The sequence below is a fragment of the Gopherus flavomarginatus genome, chromosome 1 (genome assembly GCF_025201925.1).
Source record: "Gopherus flavomarginatus isolate rGopFla2 chromosome 1, rGopFla2.mat.asm, whole genome shotgun sequence".
Taxonomy (NCBI): domain Eukaryota; kingdom Metazoa; phylum Chordata; order Testudines; family Testudinidae; genus Gopherus; species Gopherus flavomarginatus.
This window is the reverse complement of record NC_066617.1, coordinates 309,088,884-309,105,863: the sequence shown is the minus strand read 5'-3', so window position 1 is coordinate 309,105,863 and position 16,980 is coordinate 309,088,884. Positions and strand designations below refer to the sequence as shown.

The window sequence follows — 16,980 nt, the reverse complement described above, 5'->3', positions numbered from 1 at the left end:
GCTCATGTTACAGCCCCCTTGTCTGGAGCTGAAGCCCTTGGGCTTTGGCCTCCCTGCCCAGGACAGTGGAGCTTGGGTTTGGGCTTTGCCCCCGCTCCCCACCCCCCAGGGCAGCGGGGCTCTGGTAGGCTCAGGCTTCAGTTACCCATCCTGAGGTCTTGTAGTAATGTTTGTTGTCAGAAGGGGTCATGGTGCAATTAAGTTTGAGAACCCCTCGGTTAGGATATATACTCTCTATTAACTGAAAAGTAATTTTCAATTGATAAGCTTTTCAACCACATCAAGTGTCCATTATTTAGCCTCACCAAAAGAAGGCTGAGGAGAGATATGATTGCTGTCTATAAATACATCAGAAGGATAAATACCAGGAAGGGAGAAGAATTATTTACGTTAAGCACCAATGTGGCCACAAGAACAAATGGACGTAAATTGGCCATCAACAAGTTTAGATGTGAAATTAGACAAAAGTTTCTAAACATCGGAGGAGTGAAGTTCTGGAAGAGCATTTCAAGGGCTGCAGTGGGGGCAAGAAACCTAACTGGCTTCAAGACTGAGCTTGGTAAGTTTATGGAGGGGATGGTATGTTGGGACTGCCTACAACAGCATGTAGCTGATCTGCGACAGGTAGCAGCGAATATCTCTAGTGGTGGTGATGGGACACTAGATGAGTAGGTCTCTGAGGCTACGTCTTCACTACCCGCCATATTGGCGGGTAGCAATTGATTTCTCGGGGATCGATATATCGCATCTCATCTAGACGCGATATATTGATCCCCGAATGAGCTCCTGTCGACTTTGGAACTCCACCAGTGTGAACGGCGGTAGCGGAGTCGACAGGGGGAGCCGCGGACGTCGATCCCGCGCCATGAGGACGGTAGGTAACTTGATCTAAGATACTTCAACTTCAGCTATGCTATTCACGTAGCTGAAGTTGCGTATCTTAGATTGATTTCCCCCCTAGTGTAGACCAGCCCTGAGTTAGCACAGATAATTCTTTCCCAGGTGTCTGGCTGGTGGGTCTTGCCCACATGCTCAAGGTCTAACTGATTGTTATATTTGGGATTGGGAAGGAATCTTCTCCTGGGTCAGATTGGCAGAGAACATGCAGCATGGAGCCTGGGTCACTTGCATGTTTAAAATAGTGCAAATGGTAGATTCTCTGTAACTTGGAGTCTTTAAATCGTGATTTGAGGATTTCAGTAACTCAGCCAGAGGTTAGGGGTGTATTACATGAGAGGATACATGAGATTCTGTGGCCTGCAATGTGCAGGAGGTCAAACTAGATGATCTTGTCGGTCCCTTCTGACCTTAAAGTCTATGAGTCTTGTTTTTATTTTGTGGAATGGGAAGGACAAAAAGTTCATCTTTAGTAAATTTAATAGATTGTTTTCTAGTGTAAAGTTGGTCCTTTAAATGGAAAGAAAAACAACTTATAGCCACTGACCTCATTGAGAATAGGGTCAGGTCTCCTGAACTACTTTTGAATTAGAATATCCAGTCCCCCAAATTAATTTAATTTTCATTAAATTGTAAAAACCTAATAGTAGCTGGAAAAAAAACATGTTAAGAAAAGTTCTTACCTTAATGGCCATGGTATCAGCCTCCTCTGCATTTTCCATTGTTTTTTCATAGGTCTTCCCTATTTTGGACACGAAGTCCTTTACGGTTTCACATAATATCCTTTGGATAAAAAAGGGGAGTCAAATAAAAAGAAATGAACTGGATATATCAATTAATATTTGATTATTGGATGTATCTTTTAATTACTAACATAGTTTTGGTTTTCTTATTGGAATTCCACCAAACGCAAAGAGAACTCCTATGCCTCTTTTGCACGAGAACATTAAGAAAAACTTATAGCCAAAGTTTTAAAATCATACACTTCACACGTGGAAGTGGACGACCATTAAAATTATAGCCATTAATCTACAGTGTATATACAACTGTAGACCATTCTGGTTGTAAAGGGGACATCATGAAATAATTTTTAAAAGTAGATTTTATATTTTTCTTTTTAAGTATCCAGTGCCTTGTGGTGCACATTGGTTCCTTACCCCTTCCTTCCGTTTTCCCTTTTATTTCTAACTTAGATTACATTAATATAGTCATTTTTATTTATTGCTTTGTTTGCATACCTTTTATTATCAGTATCATCAACCATACCAACAGAGTTGATAACAACTTGTTCTCCCTATACTGACTTAGGCCAATCTGCAAATCATTCCAAGTGGGCAGACCCTTGCACTCATGCAGACTTCAGTGAGACTCTACATGGGTACAGAAGTCTGTACCGGGGCAGCATTCACCTCTCGAGAGTGACCCCTGTCGGTGGTTCTCAGGTGGTTTTCCAGCAACTCAGCCCTCTGGCTGAGTCACGCACACTGTGTATGTGTATCATAACAGACTCCTTTTGGGGTATACAGTCCACAAGGGGCCTGTCTCAGCACCCCTTGGCTGGTGTCTCTCTAGCCCTCCCTGGTCTCAGTCTTTAAGTAATCTGGCCCTGGTATGGGTCCATACTCCCAGAGCTTCCTTTCTGGAGACACTACCTTCCTGTGGCCCTCCCCAGGCTCAGTTCTTACTCAGTCCCAGACGACAACCAGGAGCTCCTTTGTTGCTCCCCCGGTCCCTGCCCACATTGAGCTCTCTGTGGTCCTGCTGCTCTTTCAGACAGACAGGAACACAGTCCTCTCTTCTCCAGCTCCAGCCAACAATTGACTGCTGCTCTCTTCTGCAGCTCCTTTTATATGGCCCTGCTGGGCCCTAATTGGCTGCTTCCCTGCAACCACTCTAGGCTGCTTGGAGGACTTCTTTTCTGCTCCTTCCTAGCCTGGGCCTAATCCACCCCATCACAGGGTCCATTTACAGAGTTCTCAATGCAGGATCGAGACCTTTGAGACACATGCTATCCTGAGATAAATCTGTTCAAATGACAATGATGACAGTGACCTTTCATTAGTGTAAATGAGAGCAAAATTTGGCCTTTGTTGCCTACTCTGAACATGCAGAATAAATTTATGTGTTGGGCTTGCATGAACACTTACTATTGTTAATTGTGTGTAGTTTCAATTTGCAATGAATAAACGGTGGATCTTAAAAAGAGAAAACAATTAAAATCCAGAGTTCTGATCATCTGGCACAGATAAATATTAACGGTGCAGTACGTAGACCATCCTGATACGAACTGCACTGTAATAACCTGCTTTCTTAGATGGAAAAGAACTGTAATAACAGATGCATACAATCTTGGCTCTATTGTCAGTCATTTGGCCGCTGCCAAAATGAAAGGCCCCTTTTAATTTGAGAGAGTCAATAAGCAAGTGGACAAGGGGGATCCAGTGGATATAGTGTATTTAGATTTTCAGAAAGCCTTTGACAAGACCCCTCATCAAAGCCTCTTGAGCAAAGTAAGCTGTCATGGGATAAAAGGGAAGGTTCTCTCATGGATTGGTAACTGGTTAAAAGATAGGAAACAAAGGGTAGGAATAAATGATCAGTTTTCAGAATGGAGAGAGGTAAACAGTGGTGTCCCGCATGGGTCTGTACTGGGTCCAGTCCTATTCAACATATTCAGAAATGATCTGGAAGAAGGTGTAAACAGGAAGGTGGCAAAATTTGCAGATGATACAAAACTACTCCAGACAGTTAAGTCCCAGGCAGACTGCAAAGAGCTAGAAAAGGATCTCTCAAAACTGGGTGACTGGGTAACAAAATGGAAGATGAAATTCAGTGTTGATAAATGCAACGTAATGCACATCGGAAAACATAATCCCAACTATACATATAAAATGATGGGGTCTAAATTATCTGATACCACTCAATAAAGAGATCTTGGAATCATTGTGGATAGTTCTCTGAAAACATCCACTCAATATGCAGCGGCAATCAAAAAAGCAAACACAATGTTGGGAATCATTAAGAAAGGTATAGATAATAAAACAAACAATATAATAGTGTCTCTATATAAATCCATGGTAAGCCCACATCTTGAATACTGCAGGCAGATGTGGTTGCCCCATCTCAAAAAAGATATATTGGAACTGGAAAAGGTTCAGAAAAGAGCAACAAAAATTATTAGGGATCTGGAACAACCTCCATATGAGGAGAGATTAATAAGACTAGGACTTTTCATCTGAGAAAAGTGATGACTAAGGGGGGATATGCTAGAGGTCTATAAAATCATGACTGGTGTGGAGAAAGTAAATAAGGAAGTGTTATTTACTCCTTCTCATAACACAAGAACTAGGGGTCACCAAATGAAATTAATAGGCAGCAGGTTTAAAACAAACAAAAGGAAGTATTTTTTCACACAACATACAGTCGACCTGTGGAACTCAGCATGGTAAAACGGAACACTATGATTTCATATGGGATTCATGGTTTCTAGGGAGATGAGCCCTCATATATAGAGGTGTTCAAATTTGGAATCAAAATTCTGTGGCTTGAGCCCACATTTAATTATTCCATATAGCTGCAGACTCCTACTTCCACACTGGTTATGTGTGTGCGTCTAATAGACTGGATGTAAACAAAAAGAACCCCTTTAAGTAAACCAGATCTCTTATATGCAGAGTAAAAATATGGTTTACATTTTAACTCAGTATACTAATGTCTTAAGTAACTAAGTGATTTTTGCATTACATGATCTTTAAGATTTTTGTGTGATTGATATGTTTAAATTACATTAACACATACAATACAACATAATTATAGAAAGAAACCAACTGTACTTTATAACATGTAAATCAGGATACTGTTAGGCCAAATTAGCTGATCAAGAGTTAGAAGGAATTTGAGTTTACTAGAAAGGTTATAATGTTCATATATGTAGATGGAACACTGGGATTTATCCCACACGCTATATATCAAAATCATCAACTCACTTGGCAGATGATATGACAACTGAATGTTGATCAGAATTGAGGATTTTTGTGAGATGAGCAGCAACTGAATCCTCATAAGCAGATATCTGAAAATGCAGCAAAAATGAGTCTTCATATTCCACCCGTGTTAGCATTTAACACAAAGCGGTAATTATCTTCCCAGATAAGTGGGATTACTTTCAACATATTAGATCTACACTTAGTGCAGAAAGGTCAGATGCCTTCCCTTAACTGCAATTTAATATTCAAAATCAGTGACTGTGAGATGTTGAATTAAGAATTCTATCTTTTCTGGATAAAAAATGAGTAATAGCTATTTCTGTGCTAAAAATCCAATTAAAGGTTTCTTTGAAGTTATCACCCTCCATAGCCAACAATATCATCCTATTTTTCCAGATGACGGTCTGAACAGATTTCAAATCTGTAATAGTCAGAAACTTTTTTCCAGAAAAAAGTGAAAGATACCCTGCAACTAAATCAATGGGTTGGGAATAAATCATAGTTTTAGGGCCAGCTTCTGAAATCCTTATTAATACTGAATAGTACCTCATGCCACAAGCTGTCCCACTGAAGTGAATAGGGTGAGCAGTGGAGTATGGGCTACTAAACTGGTATAATACTATCAAAGCCTAGCCCTTAGTGAATAAACCATTCGTGACAAGATTCTGCTTGGCCTTTATGTAGATGCATGCAGGGAAGAGCACAGAGATGTCCCCTGCCCCGGCTTGCACAGTCTGTGTAAGGATCACACAGACCTGCACACCTTATGCTCAGGGAGGGTGTAGGGAGGCATCATGGGCCAGGACCATGTCCATAGACTTCACCCTGCACCAGCACGTAGGAACAGCAAGCTATACGTTAATAGCATCTGATTTTTCTCTGAGCACCAGAGAACCATTCTGCCTCTTGACACTCTCTCTAGGGTGGTGCAGCTCCATGCTGTCCCTAATGGTGGGCAGTCCATATCAGGTATGGATCTAGCCCTTAGTTTAAAATCTAAGTTCTGGTTCAAAATGACTATGTGTTCTTGAGATTTAAAGATTAGTGACTTGGATTTCCATTCATGACATGGAATAAGCAGAAATATAATTTCTTCTTTTCCTTTATCCACCCACTTTAGCTCCAGAGCTCTGCTATGAAAGCATCTTTAGTTTTAAAGAGAAAATAAATAAAATGTAGCATAGAAGAACGAACACTGATGTCTGAGCTCCCAATAGGTCTCAAATGAAATGGTTATGATGACAATGAGTGTGTGTGTCAATATCTACCATTTTAAACCAATGCTGCAATTTGGTACAACACAATGTAAGATTAGTCTATTCGTCTCTACTGTTTCAAAGACTTAAAATTCAGTTTAACCCAAACTAAACCATACAGAAAATATTAATATGCAGGGAGGTGGGGGTGGGGTGGAGGCAGTTCAAGGTGCCCAAAAGAAAACGATCCTTTATAATTCAAGATAATTACAGTTAGCAAAATGGCCTATGGTATCTATTCTCTAAATACTAAGATTAGAAGTATTCTACAACTAGTTTCTTTAGCTTTAATTGGAACTAAATTTAACAATTTTGTAGGAAGATATAATGGAACATTCCATACATTTTCTTTTTCTTAACTGTAGAAGATGATGTACTTGAAGGCACTGACGGTTCTACAAAATGGTAGAATACATAATCTCTGCAGTGCATTACTCACATATATCCACTGGGGACAGAGTTGTGTGGTAAAGGACCATAGGTGTGGGAAATACAGGTGCTCCGCTCCTGGCCCCTGGCTGCCGTCAGCCTCATGCCCAGGGTCCCCTGGCTTCTGCCAGCCCTGCACATAGGGCTCTGCTTCCATCCCCAGCCTTGGTCCCCTTACTCCTGTCCATGTGTCCCCCTTCCAGAGCCATGACCTTGCTCCTGGCCCCAGCTTTGAAGGGTGGGGGGAAGAGGTAAAAAGTTTAGGGACCACTGGCTTTCAGCACCCCCACTGTAAAAACTGTTCCAGCACCACTGCAAAGGACAGTAGAATTTCTGCTGCTGGGACCCCAGCCCCTCTGAATCTCAGTTATCTAATGAACTCCCAGCGTTTAACAACTCCTGACTATCCAAATAGGTTTGGTAATGTTTGAATGGTTAAATTAATCAGGGACCTACTAATTAATTTCTGCTTCTCAAGTATTCTTAAGTTAAGATTGATAGCTACATGAAATCTTACAGGAGGGTGATATTTTTCCATTTCCAGACATAATTACATTTTTATGCCACATGAATTTAATCACAACACTTCACTCCACCCCCAGATTGATGCTACAATGGCAGAGAGGTAGGCAGCTAGTTTGAAAGCTGTATTAGGATATTCCACCAGTCCAGCCATTATTTGGAGATGTCTGAATGGACAAAAAGGGGACAGAAGAACATGAAGTCCTGTAAGGCACATTCATCGGGTCCAAAATGACTTTATTCTTGTCAAGAAAGCAAATTCCTTCCCAAAAAGCCCTCTCATTTCATTTTCCCCAAATTCAAGATACAATAGTAAATGTTTGTTTTTACAAGAAAATTCTTTCATTGTTGGTATGAGTTCTTTCTGATCACTCTGATGAGGACCACTCACTCACCTCACTCTTTTTTGGAAAAATAATATGAAATATTTTAACCAAGAAATGGAAACCTTATTATATTATATACTTATGACATGAACTAGATGTGACTTAAAGAGCAATTCAAGTGACTTATTTCTTGTACCACTTCTCAGGTCTTGGCTACACTGGCGCTTTACAGGGCTGCAACTTTCTCGCTCAGGGGTGTGAAAAAACACACCCCTGAGCGCAGCAAGTTACAGCGCTGCAAAGCGCCAGTGTGAGCGTGGCTCCCAGCGCTGTAAGTTAATCCCCACGATGAGGTGGAGTACCTGCAGCGCTGGGAGAGCTCTCTCCCAGCGCTGGTGCTGCGACCACATTTGCACTTCAAAGCGCTGCCGCGGGAGCGCTCCCGCGGCAGCGCTGTATGGCTGCAAGTGTAGCCATACCCTCAGAACTGTTTTTGTTATCTTTTCAGTGCTATCACTCAAACACCTAAATGTATGCAAAATAAAGCCTCACCTGACATTCCTCAGATTCCTCTTCTGAAGTAACTGGAAGAATAGAAGGCTTTGATGGTAATTTCAGTTCATATGACATTATACTCCATCTGAAGGAAATAGAAGCAGCAGCTTTTGAAGTTTTCCAAATTATCAGATTCTTCTAACATCCACAAAACAAACACTTCCACTTGTCAACGGAAAGAAAATTCAGTGACCAATTACTAAATAATCACACACATAAGGGGTCTTTCCTGGGGTTTTCGGCCTCAAAAAGGATTTCACCCTGAGTATGCCAAACAACAAAAACTCTTATTAGAAAGTTAGTGGAAGCTGTGAATTTGTAATATGTACATACATACACACTCGTGTGCAAAACACATAAACACACCAATAAACAATAGGGTATGATGCCTTCATTAGATTGTTAGCACAGCCAATTTGTTTTTTAAATTCAAAGATCTTCCTTTGCTACATAAATGAACACAGCTGCCATGCAGCTTTCATGCAAAACTAGAAAGAGGGAGAATAGTTGCTTTTGGACCAAGAAAGTCTTAACAAAACTGAGAAAATGAACTCAACTGGTGATGGGGTTTGTTAATGTGCTACCTTTTAAGCTGTTTAAACAACAAAAACAACAACAAATTCAACCTCTGAGAAAGAGTTTTAGACCATTAGAAACCCGGGCAGGTATTTCTGAAATTTGTCACAAATACACATACACACATACTTATATTTTTACCTGTCCAGCATTTTAGTGCTGGCTCGTTCTAACTTTTCCAAAATCTGAGGAAGTTGTGTGTCATCGTCACAGGACCCTCCCCAACCAAGGACACGGGCAAGATCATTTCCAGTACCAAGGGGAAGCACTCCCAGCTGACACTGGAATACAGCAAAAGAACACATCTTTTATTGCAAATAAAAGAACTGGAAGCATGAACTAACGTAGGAGTGGGCAAACTTTTTGGCCTGAGGGCCACATCTGGGTGGGGAAATTCCATGCAGGGCCACAAATGTAGGGCTGGGGAAGGGGGTTGGGGTACAACGTGCAGGAAGGGGCTCAGGGCAAGGGGTTGGGGCAGAGGAGGGGTGTGGGATGTATGAGGGGGCTCAGGGAAAGGGGTTGGGGTGCAGGGCGTGCACAGTGTGGGAAGGGGCTCAGGGCAGTGGTGCAGGAGGGGTGCAGAGAGCGGGAGGGGGCTCAGGGTAAGGGGTTGGGATGCAGGAGGGGTGCAAGGTACAGCAGGGGGCTCAGGGCAGGGGGTTGAGGTGCAGGAGGTGTGTGGGGTGCGGCAAGGGGTGGAGTGCAGGCAGGGAGCTCAGAGCAGGGAGTTGCAGTGCAGGGTGCAGGCTTACCTTGAGGGCTCTGGGGTGACAGTGGCCTGTCCCTATCCTCGCGCCGCTCTGCCTGTATGTGGCCTCTAGGGGAAGGGGAGCAGAGGGCTCTGCGCACTGCCCTTGCCTGTGGGTACCTCCCCCGATGCTCCCATTGGCCACGGTTCCCAGTTCCCAGAGCAGAGATGATCCTGCGGCGCCACGGGGGTGGCAATCCCGCGGGCCAGATACAAAGCCCTGAGGGGCTGGATCTGATCCATGGGCCATAGTTTCCCCACCCCTGAACTAACACAAATGTTTACCCTTTCAAGAAGCAAATGTTAATTATATAGCTGATTACTAATTCAAACCTGTAGGTCAAATCTTATGGTCCTTATTCAGTTCAAATTTCCCAGCGACTTCAGTGGGAGTGTTAATTAAGTAAGGACTACAGGATTTGGCCCTCTACCTACCTACCTACCTGTGGGAAAATGTAAAAAAAAAAAGTAAGTACATACACTTGCCTGTTTGTGCAAGCTGAGTTTATCAATTTCTGACAAAACCCAACCAACGCTTCCATCTCCACCACATACAAGAATCCGGAAATTGTCAAACTTCTGAAATAACCGCAAACTGAAGGGAAAATGCAACTGGTTAGAATGCATGCTCATTCATGGATATTCAATGAAAATGCTTGTATTTACAGTACATAGGTGCCTGCTTTTGCTTTTGTGGTAATAGGGATGCAGACAAGTCCAACTACTACACCATATGTAACTTACACTTTTATCTGTTACAATATATTCTACCTACCCTATTTTCTGGGAAATAACATGCAGAATTTTAATGAAAAATTTCCCTTTATGATCTCATGCGCAGTTTTCAGTTTTTTAAAAATATGAGTTTTGTCAGAATACTGAACCAAACCATAGAGTCCATGCTCTGAGAATGCCAATCAAAGTCAGATGTTTGAGGCACCATGGCAGTCAATGTGAGTTTTACACCAGTAAAGGTTAAGCAATGACTGCAGTGTGCGGTCCAGAATGTGGATGGGGTGGACAGTCCAGTCCCCTGCCAACTTGTGACTTTTCTAAACCAAAGGAAAATTAATCACTATACATGAGATGGCGATCATGGGAATCAGGCGAACAGAGCAAATATATTTCATATGGATCTTCAAACAATGTCTTGTTTCTACTCATAGACTTTACCTGCCCCCAGTTCCTTCAGTTCTCCAAATTCTGCCAAGATACACAATACAATATTCTCCTTAGGTGATAAAGAAAAGGAGGACAGAGGAGACAGAGAACAAACAGAGAGGTGAGACTAAGAGGAAAGGAAAAGGAGACATGAAGAAATAGAGATCAAAGAGGAGAAGAGAGCAGGAATGGGAAAACTAAGAGAAAATAAGAGGAGAAATACTAAAAAAAATACTGATTCTTTAAATGATAAAAATACGGCTGTGTATTTTTATGTATATTATTTTCCAGAACATGTATCACCTTAGCATTATTTCTAAAAGAAGCACATAATGTGAATGTCAGATTTTTGAAGTGTTTATGACATTTCTAATGAAAATATTGAATCTTGTATAGGCAGATGTATATTCAAAACAAGACACAATATTACTCATCTCAAACAGTGTTTGGAATCACAAAGCTGATGCCAAAATGATATTTGCCACCCCAGGAACAGAAATCATTCTCTAGAAGTACACTGTACAGAGAATACAATTTTGCCTTTCAAATAGCTGAAAACAGGAAGTTATCAGCATCATCTGATAGATGAGGTTATACAGACCCCAGTTTTGGAACCGCTGCCAAAGTCAATCACCTCCCAACTTTAGTACTGTGTCAAGTATTTAAACCAAGGTGCTTTTGAGATACAACTTTAAAAAAACCCAGACTTTTAAAAAAATTAAGATACATTTTTCAAACTTTCATATCTCAAAAATGGCTTATCCAATTCAATTGAAGCTTCCTCTCTTTTTCCTCTGGCAAGAGCCTGCATGTGAAATATTAGGTGGAAAGGATGTTTTTTAAGTTAAGTCTGGATCTAAATTAGGGTTATGCAGGAGAGTGAGTTACAGATATAGATATAAATATAGATACATGCATTTTTTTATTTGGGGGCATTTTAAAATTTTTATCATACAAACATAGCTCTGCGCGTAAGTGCTGGAACTAGGGGTTCTAGAAGTCTTGAAGTGGTTTCTATTATATAAAGGGTTTACAGTTCCGTTCAATGGTTCTCAGCACTCCCACTACGAAAACTGTTGCAGCACCTCTGGTTCCGCATCTTTACAAATGTAAAATCAATATATTCACTTGGTGTTACCTGACATGAATAGCATATTTAATCACAAAGCAATATTTGCATTTGTGACCTAAACTGTAACCAGCAGCGTATTATCGGCTAGGCCAACAAGGCATAGGCCTAGGGCGGCAAATTTGCAGGGGTGCTCATGACTCCTCCCCAACTCTGCCCCTTTCCCAAATCCCGGGCCCACCTCCTCCTCCAGGCGCGCTGCACTCCCCTCCTTCCACATCCCTCGTAGGCTTGCCGCATGAATGCGCTGGGAGAGAGGGAGAAGTGGATAGCAGTACTCGGAGGAGGCAGAGCAGAGGTGAGCTGGGACCTGCGGGCGCGGGGAGTAACCCGGGGGGGCCAGGAACCGCTCCCTGCCCCAGCTCACCTCCACTCCACCGCTGCCATCCCCCGAGCATGCCACAAAGCCCCTTCTCTCCCTTCCCTCCCAGACTTGCCGCGCGAAAGCGCTTGAAGGAGTCATAGCAGAGGTGAGCTGGGGCCCGCAGATGTGGGAGTGACTCTTGGGGGGGGGGGGAAGGGAGGGAACCGCTTCCTGCCCCAGCTCACTTCCACTCCACCACTGCCATCTCCCGAGTGCGCCACAATTCCCCTTCTCCTCCGTCCCTGCAAGGCTTACCACAGGGGAGCAGAGGTGAGCTGGAGGGGGCAATTTTTTGAGGGCCTAGGGGCGCCAAAGTTGTTAATCCGCCACTGACTGTAACCTGAATGTGGGTCTCCAGTGGTGAAAAGCTAATGTCCTTAACCAACCACATGATTTCCTGTAGTATTTTCAAAGTGCCATTTGTGTCCAAAATTCTAAGGGCAAGTCTACACTACAGTGCTACATTGGGGCAGCTGCACTGATGCTGCAGTAGCATGTCTGGTGAAGATGCGTTATGCCAATGAGAGTGCGTTCTCCTGTCAGTATAATTACTACACTGCAGCAAGAAGCAGAAACTATGTTGCAAGAGAGCATCCCCTGCTGACATAGCGCTGGTGTAAACAATGCGAAACTTGTGTTGCTCATGGGGGGGCTTTTTCACACCCTGGAGTGACGTAAGTTAGAGCAACTTCACCAGTAGTGTAGACCTGCCCTAAAGCTTTGTTAGAATATTATTCTAAAGCTATTTTAAGACATTACAGAAATATTTACATATACATATTTCTGTATATAGATATTCACAATGAGCTGCCAATCATAGATGCACTATATGTTGAAAATATACACAAAAAAAAGAACACATTTCTTTCAGCTGTGTATAATGCCCTGATTCAGGAAAGCACTTAATCATGTGCTTAATTGCCTTCCTAAATTAGGGCCTCACTAGGTATGTCTACATAGCTTGTGGCAGATCAGCCCCCTCCCTGGGCTTCAGAGCCCAAGCTCCAGCCCCAGCCACAACTTCAAAGTGCTGTCTACACAGATATTTTTAGAGCACTAGCACGAGCTCCACAAGCCCCACTGCTGCAGGCTGTATAGACGTAACTGTAGAGATCACAGCCTGGAGCTAGCCAAAAGTCCATGAAAAATATGAATGCATTTTTAATTTCAAGTGAATCTTTTTTTAAAATAAATAAAATCCTACACATCCTCAGAACTGATAATGAAGTTATAGGTGACTGGTGTTTTAAATTACGGATGTTAATAGGAAAGCAAATATCAGAGATTTGTAAAAAATACCATAATTAGGGGACAACTGAGTCACCTTTGTACTCAATTCCCTTTGAAAAGGCTTGCTCAAGATTGCAAAGTTCATTACCCTAAATGAGGTCCTCCATTCATTAAATCAAACACCTGAGCTGGATTTAGCGACTGTTTGAATCGACGAAGAAACTTTACTCCCTGATTGTCTCCACTCTTTGAGTTAACAAAAACTAAAAGAGGACTGGCACAGGATGGCGGGCATGTGGCTTTCCAAAATCCTGTGAACAAAGTTAGAAAGAATGAAATAAATAAGATCTTTATATATGAACACATTCAAGAGAAATCACGAGAAAGGAAAGGAAAATGGATGAAAGGACAAAAAAGATGCAATCATATGATGCATAATGCAAAAACTGAACTGAGCATTAGCCTCAAGGAGAATAGCACTGTTATATTAAAACTACTTCAAAATTTACTACTTTGCTTTTTGTCTCCCAGATTTTTATCTGAAATGTTGCCTAAATTTAGCAAAACACAAAAGAAAATAGCTTTATTTTCCACAGCAAAAAGGTGGGTTGATGAAATGTTTCAATTTTTTCCAGCATACATCACCATAACATCAAACACATTTTCCAGATATAAACAATATTTTTTTCTGATTTGTTGTTTTTAAAAGCTTCTATCAAGTTGCACCACACTGCAGTAATGTTGAGTTGAGTCCTCCAATCTACAAAAGTTCCCATTCCCACCAAATTTAAGAAGCCCCATACATTTCCACTAAATGTTATATTGTTAAATTATGCCCAACTGAGACTTTGCATGAAAACTTCTATTTCAGACTGAATTTATACAGCTGAGTTATAATGGAAGGACTGAACAACACACTCTTGTGGTCTGAGCCAAAGCTTACTGAAGTCTTTGCAAGACTTTCAATTGTCTTCAACGGGCTTTGGGTCAGGACTTCAGCAAACAGTGCTAATGGACAGTGTGGTCATGAAAATCACAGTCATTGAGGGCCCAATGGGAGTTATGGATGCTCAACACCACTTTGAATCAGGCCATATGTGACCAGGTTTTGACTCTTATTTCAGGCAAGAATAAAGTAATTATCTCTTTCTAATTGTCTAAAAACAAATCTGAAAGCTAAAACTCTAATCAGATCTGATGAATTAGAAAAAACTGACTTTGAAAATGTAAGAAGTTTAATATAATTCCACTTTCTATTAATGCATAATTTAAAGCAATATTTTTTTACTAATAAGCAATCTAACTGCACTAATAATGAAAGCAATCTTCTTAGCATGAATAATAAATAGAAGCAATTTCACTGCTTCAGCCAAAGACATTAGACAGTAAGTTCACACAGTCAGTGAACATCTCCAGTATTCACAGTCATTTATATCAATCCCATACAAAAAAAAAAAAAAGTGCCTAACTTATAAGTATGGTAGTTGGGTTGCATATGCCACCAACACAAACTATAAAAAAAAAAATGAAATAGAACAGTTTAGTTTCTCAGTACTCCATTCAACAATTCATCTTCCCAACCTCAACTTCACCTTCTTTCCTACACCTACAGTCAAGCTCATCTCCATCCTGAACAACCAATGAGCACATTTCAAAATTCACTATCTTTAACAGTGATCTGTTCATGTTTCAATGACTAACATAGTGTTTCTAATTAAAATATAATTTTGATAGAAAATGGAAATGATATTTTTTTTTACCCTCAAAAACATCAGAAGAGAGGCATCTGAGGAGTTCAGTAAATTAATCTTTGCGTAACACAAAACAGTGATTTGGAGTTAAAGAACTCATTCTTTGTGTTTTCCGAAAGTGGCCCATGTTAGAATGCATGTGTGTGAAGTTCTCAAGGACTCTGGTTGTTTAGCTGGCAGATCCCAGAGAAACTTGAGGAGAACAGAAAAATTTTAAAGGGGAGCATTTAAAAATATTTCCTCTGCAAGCTACTACGTACTTTTCTAAAATATAATTACATGGCAAATTCAATTACCATCTGAAGAGTTATTGTGCCAAATTCAGAGACTAAATTTATCTGTGAAGAAGAGGGATTTTAGCCCTGCTTCAAGCAGAAATCTCAGTGAAACCATAACTATAGAATACCTACTAATGGCCCTGTTATACCACGTACCATCAGAATCTATGCTGTTGAGTGCTGTTGGAGGTATGATGGATACCTTACATTGTCCAAGCGGACATTTTCGAGGATACAGATCTTTACAGGCAGTGTGAACCTGAGGAAAAACAGAGTTAAATAAATAATTGTTTCCTAACATTTAATCTGATTTTAGGGTAAAACTGGAATAGATACAGTAGCTAGATATTATTCAGAGATGGGGTTAATATATAACAGACTATATTGCAGTATATTCAAACATATACAAACATTAAACCATAGATTGTTTAGCTATCTATTACTAAACAAAATATTCTGAATGCACTATGATCCTTAAAAATTCTGCAGATTTCCCACTTCTAGGAAAAGCACCGAATTACAGGACGCTAACAAAAGACAAAGGCATCAAGGGAAGAAATGCAATTATATATTGATGAGAAGACAGTGATGGAATGATGGAGAATGTAAATCTATACCACATGAAAAATAGTACAGAAGATAGGAACAAGGGTAACAAAGTCTCAGCAGTTATATATTTCAGAATAGATTAGGACAATTAGATTTATATTTATTAGAAGATACTAGGAAGCCAAAATGAAAGCCATACATATGATTATAAGGGGCACAGAGTATGCCACCAACTATTCAAGCAGATTACCTACTCAAAACACAAGGGGCCTCTAGAGTACAGGATGAAGTATGAAGGGCCTGATCCGAAGCCCACTGAGGTAAAAGCAAAAAGTCTCCCCTTGATTTCAGTGAGCTTTGGACCATGGCCTCAGAGAGTTAGGAGAAATGCAAAGGACAAATGATACATAGCAAGGACTATTAAAGAAAGACCTGTATTTGTGGACCTATTAAAAACAACAGACAAGTGGGACAGACATTCTAGATTACGAATGTTTCAGATCCGTTCAACTCACTCTCTGTGAGCTGCCTGGTCCCCTTCCCTTCCCAAAGGTTAAGTAATGAAAAATAAGAATAATAGGTAAATAATCATCCTGGCAGAATCCAAGACATTTTTACAAGTCATACGGTACCTACCATAGCTTTACACCAAAGGCACTTCCAATCTTGGAGGCGTAAAACACTGCCACAGGTCTTGTCGCAGACAGCACATTTGGCACTGACAGGCAAATTACCCTCCAACCATTGGTGAGGCATAGCTATCTGTGAGGAAGTTGTTATACAATTAAATGCCATGGCAAGGAAACTTGCCATTAAAACTACAAAAAGATCAGTAATTCAGTGTCCTCCTGAAACTTTCCTCTGATTTTCTCTTTGCACCAATATCTAGATACGTAAATTTCTGTATGCATGCATATTTTTGGCAATTCTAGCACTAATCTTCTAGATAAGAGTTTCATGCCAGTGGCTGTAAAATTAACTCATCTACTTTGACACAACTCAGACAAAGAGTGTTGTTACATTTTCTACTTTTAATTTTAACTCTTACATGTATCAGTAGAACTACTATGTTAATGAATTCCAAACAGATCTTCTGGGGAACTGGTGTCAGTTACAAGTAGACAAAGCATGCCGAGGAAAAAGTATATCAACAAGACTAACACCTTCTTCGCTCAAGTTTGAAGTAGGAGAGAAAGGGGCTTCTCACAGTAATTCTCAAA

The 16,980-nt window shown here is 40.9% G+C and overlaps 1 protein-coding gene across 2 annotated transcripts in view; it reads right to left on the bottom strand.

The window, feature by feature from the left end:
• The window catches only part of DGKH (diacylglycerol kinase eta), a 275,087-nt gene that overhangs the window by 65,496 nt on the left and 192,611 nt on the right, over positions 1 to 16,980 (bottom strand). For both annotated transcript variants that reach the window (XM_050947072.1, XM_050947081.1), the window contains 8 exons: positions 16,397 to 16,522; positions 15,368 to 15,470; positions 13,331 to 13,493; positions 9,779 to 9,893; positions 8,689 to 8,828; positions 7,969 to 8,056; positions 4,884 to 4,969; positions 1,581 to 1,680 (listed from right to left, as the gene is read on the bottom strand). In XM_050947072.1, the coding sequence (XP_050803029.1) occupies positions 1,581 to 1,680; positions 4,884 to 4,969; positions 7,969 to 8,056; positions 8,689 to 8,828; positions 9,779 to 9,893; positions 13,331 to 13,493; positions 15,368 to 15,470; positions 16,397 to 16,522 (921 nt within the window). The remainder of the gene's footprint in view (positions 1 to 1,580; positions 1,681 to 4,883; positions 4,970 to 7,968; positions 8,057 to 8,688; positions 8,829 to 9,778; positions 9,894 to 13,330; positions 13,494 to 15,367; positions 15,471 to 16,396; positions 16,523 to 16,980) is intronic.